General features: G+C 42.0%; 2 protein-coding genes across 2 annotated transcripts in view; one reads left to right on the top strand and one right to left on the bottom strand.

The window, feature by feature from the left end:
* Positions 1-2,149: 2,149 nt before the first annotated feature.
* Serp1 (stress associated endoplasmic reticulum protein 1) lies at positions 2,150-6,044 on the bottom strand. The gene is made up of 3 exons (XM_021157235.1): positions 5,575-6,044; positions 5,248-5,323; positions 2,150-4,058 (listed from the first exon to the last, which is right to left on the bottom strand). Exons 1-3 carry the CDS (start codon positions 5,656-5,658, stop codon positions 4,018-4,020), a joined length of 201 nt encoding a protein of 66 aa, XP_021012894.1. The 5' UTR covers positions 5,659-6,044; the 3' UTR covers positions 2,150-4,017.
* The window catches only part of Eif2a (eukaryotic translation initiation factor 2A), a 35,469-nt gene continuing 33,436 nt past the window's right edge, over positions 5,991-8,023 (top strand). The window contains exon 1 of the mRNA XM_021157233.2: positions 5,991-6,251. Within this exon, the coding sequence (XP_021012892.1) occupies positions 6,224-6,251 (28 nt within the window). The 5' untranslated portion in view covers positions 5,991-6,223. The remainder of the gene's footprint in view (positions 6,252-8,023) is intronic.

Raw genomic sequence — 8,023 nt, forward strand, 5'->3', positions numbered from 1 at the left:
AAAAAAAAAACAACTTTATTTTGGAACAATTTCTCAACATCACAGATTAAAATAATTTAATAAAATACAATGAAGTTGTAGCAGTTTTTAGGTTCCCTGGAATATGTTGTGCTGATAGCATTACTTATGCAATGTTGTATTTTTCTATTACGTGAAAAACCGGTGTAAACGTCAACTGAATTATTCACTTTCAAAGAAACTGCATCAGTGAACAATTTTTTCTCTCTTCTTTGAATTAGCAGCTTGAGAAAAATTAAAGTCTTTTCTAAAAGCATATGTGAAATGCATGTAAGTTTTGGGATCGGTCTGTGACTTCTACAGAGTACAGTCAGCCAACCCTTGGCTTTGTTTCTGTTCCTCAGCAAAGCTGTTCTCATTCCATCATTTCCATGTCCTTTGAATTACTGTAGCAGTTATGGGTATGGTATGCCTTTGGTAATTGCCTATAGGACTCTATTCACAGCTCTACCTGCATGTTACTTAGTAATCACTGGATAAACACAGATTTTGTTTGTAAACTTCCCACAGTTCTGCTCTTTGTTTCTGTGACATGCACCGGTTTGAATCACAAAAGGTCAGGGTTTTTTCCCTCTTAAGTACTGGCACATGTGTATTCACTGTTCTGTTCCTTATTACAGATGTGCTATAAACAATTTCCTCGAGTCCCTGCGGCTGTGACTTCCCTGCTATGCTGGACTATAATATGGAACTAGGAGCAGAGAGGAACCCTGCCGTCACTTCCTCTCCTACATTGCTTTTGTCAAGAGTATTTTATCACATCAATCTGAAACTTAATTTCTAAACAGAGAATGTCATGATGTTGTAAGTGTATACATGTTTTATGGATAGGCCTAGTAATTAGTGCTGAAATGTAAGTTCTGTGTGATAGTCCAGTGTGTCCAACATCCCACCAGTAGCCTAGGGAGGAGCCCAAGTGGCCCCACAATTGAACAAGCCAAAGCCCAAGACAATGTATCCTGCTACAATGAAAGCCTTGTGCTACTTTAGAAACCTGATTGCCAGCAACATTGTATCCAACCTATCACACATGCATTGAAATGATAACTCTTTGTTCTGTCAGAGCTAAATCACTGACCATTTGGGCAAATTCATTTCCTTGTTGTGCTCAGCATTACAGAATAACATCTGAATAGGAAAGTAGGATAAAAGAAATGTGCTTTTTCCTTGAGCCAAACTTGGGTAGTAACAACTATATGCCAAGTGGGTTAGTGTTGAATTTTCTTGCTTTTTACATATTTTTCTAGCTACTGTCCAATTACAGACCTAATGTGTACCTCTCGGTATCATTTCTTTTTCTTTTTCTTTTTTTGGGTTTTTCGAGACAGGGTTTCTCTGTATAGCCCTGGCTGTCCTGGAACTCACTTCTTTGTAGACCAGGCTGGCCTCGAACTCAGAAATCCGCCTGCCTATGCCTCCCGAGTACTGGGATTAAAGGCGTGCACCACCACACCCGGCTAGGTATTATTTCTTTTGACTTAACGTGTCTGTTAACTTGCCACCAAACTGGAGTTACCTGAAAGGAGAGAATCTCAGTCGAGAAAATGCCTCCATAAGGTCCTGCTATAAAGCCTTTTCTTAATTAGTGATTAATGGGGGAGGGTCCAACCCATTTTAGGAGGTACCATCACTGGGCTGCCAGTCCTGGGTTCTACAGGAAAGCAGGCTGAGTAAGCCATGAGGAGCAACCAACCAATAAGCTGCACCCCTCCATGGACACTACACCAGCTCTTGCCTCTAGGTTCCTGTTCTGCTTGAGTTCCTGTCTTCACTTCCTTTGATGATGAACAGTGAGTGATATGGAAATAAATCTTTTCTTCTCAAACTTGCTTTTTAGTCATGGTGTTTAGCTGCAGCAACAGAAACCTAAGACCCTTGAATACAGACTTTTCTTTTTTTTCTTCTTCTTCCCGTTTTTCAAGATAGGGTTTCTCTGTGTGGTAGTCCTGGCTCTCAGAGAATTCGCTCTGTAGACCAGGTTTATCTAGAGCTCAGAGATCTGCCTGCCTCTATCTCCCAAGTGCTGGGATTAAAGGCATTTGCAACCACTGCCAGGCTAAGTACAGGCATTCCTTTAAAATAATTTTCTGTAAACTATGAAAAGTATTCAAATAAAAACTCTGCAAAATCATTTTCTTTTACAACAGCATCAAATATCCAGGGAACTTTATTTTTAAACCATGAATCAAACAGACACAACTTTCATTGACCCAAATATGCATAATCCAACCTGAATATAAAATGCACTGAATAGGTAAATTACATGATACAAAGGGAATGTAATTTTACAAATGTGAAATGATTGATGGCTACAGCAATTTAACAAAATGATTAAAACACTGTATGTTTAAAAACAAGAATATCTTAAAGCCAATTATCTATAGTAAACCAAGGGAAATTCTGGTATGGAATGATTTGATTCAAAGGAAATAAGGCACCTGCTATAAATTTAGAGAATATCTTTCACTTTTAAAGTTATAGTAAAATAGAATTAGTTAACCAAGACTGGCTTCAGAGGGAACCAAGTTCAGGGATTCACTTACAGGGTGAAAAGAGGCAGACAACAGTCGTGACCCTACAGACCCACAGCCAGCTTTCTTTCCTGGTCAGATACAGTAAGATTCCTGTGCATCCCTAACCACTCCTTCCCTTCCTTCTCCTCTGTGTCCGAGGGGATCCAAAGCCCTGTGAGGTTTACACTGCTCTCAGAACAGGGGCAAGTTTCCCTTCTGTTCCTTTGAAAACAGCATATTTCAAAAGAGATCTCCTGAGGCAAATAACAAAGCAAACATAAGCAGGCTTCTCTCAATTCATAAACAGATATTGCTTGGTGTCTGCACCAAGTTCTGGCTAAGTGCATAAATAGGACTAATTGTAGTTTTCAATAGTACCAGAAAACCTCAAACCTGCCTCAATATTCTCACCCTTACTATTAGTAAAAAGGAAATGTGATCAATCACAACCCACTCAGTCAGACAAAGGAAGACTAGACTGATCCTTATCAGTAAATTCATTTAATTCCAAATGCTCATTTAGATTGATAGACCTAGAACCCTAAGGGCATTTCAATCAAAACTTTTTAGTTGATGTGCCTTTTTGGTATTAAAAGTGCAATTAACATGCTAAGATATCATATGGCACACGGGACTCCACATGTTTCAACAAGGCATTTACTTCTTGTAGTCTTTCCCGGTAACTTTCTTCTACACAGTAAACCCTTTGATAATTCTGATCAGTATGACATCAGCAAACCATCTCTAATTTCATTTCACCATGATAGCTTTTAGTGGAACTGCAATCACTTTGATTAAGGTACAAAATGCTCAATCCAGGCTCGAATGGGACCCTAGGTGACTATACTTCCTCATGCAAAATTCAAGGCTGTGTAACAGAAATGTTATCATTAAAAACAGATGCAGCTGTGAGCATCTTTACTTACAATATGCCCTAGAAGCTTTTTAAAAGTTTTAGGTGACAATGATTGTGGTAAAACTAAGCCGTGTAGGTGACCATTTAAAAGCACCTTATTATAGGGCAGTTACATGTCCCTATAATGGAGTGTGCTTTCCAATTCAAGAGTAAAAAGGGCCTAGCTATAGAAAACCGTAAGATTCCAAAATTTAAGTTAAGCTAATTGCATTTACACATTAGGGTTAACAAAATCTATACCCTGTCTACACAGATTTAATCTAATTAGTCATAAGTTTTAATAACCACATAAAACTCATTCTGTACTGAATAAGTATGGTCTACTACTGGAACTTAATAATCAAATTTTATTGCTTTATTCATGTGGTGCTTTTGCAAGGCACTGTGGCATGGACTAGCAAACCTGGAATGACTCTTGAAGACACCTTGGAATGACACATGAAGGCTGATATGAAAGTCATTCTGAGGCAGGCCGATTTACTCAATTGTTTTTAACCAGGGCATCGAACATCAGGAATGAGTTCAAGTTAAAATTCACAGGAGAATGGAAAGATCTCAAGGTCAGTCACTTCACATGCCCATCCTGATACTTTGAATAATCTGGAAAATTGCTGTGAAGAGAAAGAGCAAATATTAAAACAAGTTGAAGAAAACAGGCCTCTCAACTAAAAGTCATCTATTTACAGCAGCTGCAGACTCCAGAGTGATCGTACAGTCAGTTACAAATGCTAACTTTACTCTAATAAAAAAGTGAAGCAGGTTTATCATAATTAAACAATTTAATGCCTTGAAGTGATTATTATCTCGTGGTGCAGGACCCGGGGAAATACTCTGCAGCTGAGCTTCACATCCAACTCAAATTATTTAATTGCCGCTCCTTGACTTTTACCTATAAGATGTACAAGAGATCTTCCAGATGTGAAATTATTTTAGCAATAACTTGAAAGCACCAAAACAAACACATTTTTCCTACCATAGATTTATTTCCGTTTATTTCTAACATATCCTTAAAGGCCTGGTTTCCTAACATATGCACATTTCTTCATTCTCACACAGCTGAAATTCAATAATCTTTTTGTGTTACATAAACTGGTTGGCTCTTGGCCATATATCAAGAATGCATCCGGTTGTTAAGTTTAGAAAAAAGGCAAAGTGAAATGTTAAATGAAAATCTCAGGAACTGTAGAATGCAGCAAATAAAAGCATCTGTCTCAATAACAGCAGCTTGCCTATTAAAGCAGCACGCAGAGCAGAAGGACAGTCTGTAATACATCCATCCGCAGGGGCAAGAGTCTATCACCTTAAAAGCAGGCTATCTTAATAACTAATTTTACCTGAAAACACTTGTCTCATACATTAAATATCCCAGCAGGTATGTCTCCTCTAGAGAAAATCAATTCTTTGTACTAGCCTTACTTTATAAACTTAGTTTTTGACATAGAGACCTTAGATACTGGTATCGTTCAGTCCTGTTCTAGTATCCAGATGTTCACGATGTTCGCTAAGTTTTTTGCAACACTATTGATAATAAAGTTACAATGCAAATCAGAGTTATTTGGTGCTTAATTTCTTCTAAGGGATCATTAGGAAGTTCTAATTTCTCTCTCTCTCTTTTTTTTTTAATCTTCAATGAGCATAAATCAAGGTAAGAGAAATTTCTGGAGCACCACCCTCTGTGGTAGAAGTTATCCAGTTCACTAGAAACAATTCTCTCAGCAGGTGGGTTGAGAACCACGCGGGTAGGTAGGACTCGCCACTCATCCACGTCATTCCAAACCGCGAGAGCCCCCAAACACTTACCAGAGCCACAGACAACAAAAATGAAGAGGGCCAATAACCAGGGTCCTACCGACGCCTTTTCTTCGGGGGCATTTCTCTGCAAAAAGAAAAAACCCGGTTTCAAATGCAGAGAAAGCACTCTCGGATCCCGGGCTCCCATGGCCTGCACCCCAGGCCAGGTGGCCGGCCGGACGACTCACAGATCTCTCCTCCCACCCCAGATTCCACCGCAGCGGGAGTCCGGAGTCAGGCGGGTCTGGGGAGAACTCGCCGCGGCCACGGCCCGGTGCGGGGCGCGGGCCTCGGCTCCCGGCCACGACATGGAGCGGGGTGCCCACTTTCCCTTACCGAGGTCTTAGCGACGTTGCCGCGCTGAGTTATGTTCTTGCTGTGCTTCTCGTTGGCCATACGGATCCTCTGCTTGGCGACCATCTTCGCGGCGCCACCTGCCCCAAGAACCTCTCGGACTCGCTCGCTCGCCGCTCCCGGGCCACCGGGAGGGAGGCTCGGCTCTGCTCGCGGTGCCTACGCCGCCTACAGCCACTGGGCCGGGACGCCGAGCGCTGGAACACTGGCAGCCGCCGATCGCGGCGGTCTGAGCAGCCGATGGGGCGGCGCGCCGGGGAGAGCGGGCCGCAGGGCGGAGAGGCAAGAGTCCAACCACCGGACAGTGCAACCGGCAACCTCGAACTAGTTCGGGTTCGGCTGCCAACGTCAGCACTGGGCAGACCCCGCCCCGCGGAAGTGTGGACTCCGCCCGCTCCGGAGAGGGAGGGCGAGCGCTGGCCGCCGCCGCAGCCAGGCTCTTCCCCGCTCCGGAAAACGAGGAGCCAGAGCTGCGCGTGCGCGCTCGGGAACCAGACGTGGATTGGCCCCGAGGCTGGCGGCGCCGGAAACACCGACTCGCAGTCTTTGCGCTTGGGGAGACGTGTAGAGGCCGGGTTCGGCCTTTCTTGAACTCTCACCCCAGCGCGTGGGTTTCTCTTTCCGGGACAAGATGGCGCCGTCCACACCGCTGTTGACAGGTGAGTTCCAAAAGAGCGAGAGACTCTTCCTTTACAGTGATTTCTTTCTGTGTCTTCGCGCTGGAGAATTCCTTAGCAAGCCTTGGAAGTCCGTCTTGCCTTTCCTCCTGGAAGACCAAACTGTCTTTTGGTTTATTTGGTAACAGCATCCCAATGGAAGGTGAAGTCTCCGTCCCCAGTAGTCCCTCCTCCCAGTTATCCATCCATCGTTCTTCATCTTCCATAGGAATAGACAGGTAACAGAAAGTATTAGTTTGATGTGTGACCTGTGGTCTGCAATGCTGGGTGTTGCTTGGACCCTTCTTAATAGAAGAAACGAGACTCTCCACACCGAATTCATCTGAACTTAAGTATTATTAAAAATTATATGCTTCCTTATTTTTATGAGGTTTGTGGGAGTTGATAGGGAGCAAGACATTGCTAGCGTAGGTTAGATTTCATGCTGAAGATGTGGCTTAAGGTGGCGACAGTGAGCAGGATAATGATCGTCTAATGTTTTCAGTTGAAACAGCTGTGAGACAGCATTTAAGAAGTAGAACATGAGAAGACTCTAGGAATTTAAAGCTGACACATATTGTGGTGCTTAAACAACAACAGCAAACTTGGACAACACTGGGAAAGGGTGCTATACTATGTTATGGCTTGGGTATGTAAGTTTGAATAAACAAAAGATTCAAATAGAAAAGAAGTGGGAAAGAAAAAAATCGTTGATAACAATGTAAGAAGAAAGATAACATCATTAGGACGAAGGTCTTATTTTTGAGAATTGGAAGTTATGTCCTCCTGAGACACGGCAAACCTTTCATACTTCTGCCAGTCTAGGAATATACATTTTAAGAGCCATGCTTATCCTGTTAAGATAGACTATCATAATTTATTCGCCAGATAGTTATAAGGTGCTAGTTGCAATCTTCTAAACACTATGCCAGATAGATTGTTTTCCTTTGTTTAGATTTATTATTTATTTATTTATTTATTTATGCATCTGTATTTGAGGGTGTACACAGGAGTGCAGGCCTTAAGAGGTCCAGAAGAGGGTGTGGGCTTCCCTGGAGCTGGAGTTAGAGTTCTGGGCCTCACCTTAGGTGAGTGCTGAGAACTCTATTTATTTCTTCTTAAGAGAAGCAAGTACTCAATGCTGAGCCATCCTCCAGCCCCCTGACACTATTTAAATGGCATAATTATGTAATTCAATAAATTGCTTCTCTAACTTTGTTACTTAAAAGTTTTAATACTAAATGAATATTTTAATTCGACCTAAGAATTAGTACATTAAAAAGGGATTGAATGTTCTGCCTTTTAAGACAGTGTGAAGTCCATCCTGTTTACCCCAGCATATGGATCACTATAATCTTAGTGACACTGACCTTATTGCATTGGCATCGCGGCTTATTTTGTGTTCCATCAGTACTGAGTTGTTAAAGCCCTTTAAGTTCTTCTTCAGAATTATCCTCTTCTTTCTGTTGACTTGGCAAGCTACTTCCAATTTACCACACTTTCTGCACGGACACGGTCACTTTCTGAGCTATTTTTCACTCTTTTTTCACGTATCACAAAGGAAATGCTCTATTTGTTCACCTATTTCCTTCCCTGCTAGATTGTTAAATTATGATGTTTGGGGTAAAGTCTTATCCATCCTTGCCTTTCCAGTGCCTAATGCAGAACCTACTAAATAGTTGTACTGGCTATTTTTGTGTCAAGTTGACACAGCTGGAGTTATCACAGAGAAAGGAGCTTCAGTTGAGGAAATGCCTCCATGAGATCCAACTGTA

This window comes from Mus caroli, chromosome 3 (assembly GCF_900094665.2).
Source record: "Mus caroli chromosome 3, CAROLI_EIJ_v1.1, whole genome shotgun sequence".
NCBI classification, from domain to species: domain Eukaryota; kingdom Metazoa; phylum Chordata; class Mammalia; order Rodentia; family Muridae; genus Mus; species Mus caroli.

What these genes read in the sequence shown, in the direction of transcription:
- Serp1 (XM_021157235.1), bottom strand. Translation starts at nt 5,658, where the DNA reads ATGGTCGCCAAGCAGAGGATCCGTATGGCCAACGAGAAGCACAGCAAG. An exon ending in GCAACGTCGCTAAGACCTCG is followed by an intron (nt 5,324 to 5,574) that starts GTAAGGGAAAGT and finishes TTCTTTTTGCAG; the next exon opens with AGAAATGCCCCCGAAGAAAA. An exon ending in TTTTGTTGTCTGTGGCTCTG is followed by an intron (nt 4,059 to 5,247) that starts GTAAGTGTTTGG and finishes TTCTCTTCACAG; the next exon opens with CAATTTTCCAGATTATTCAA.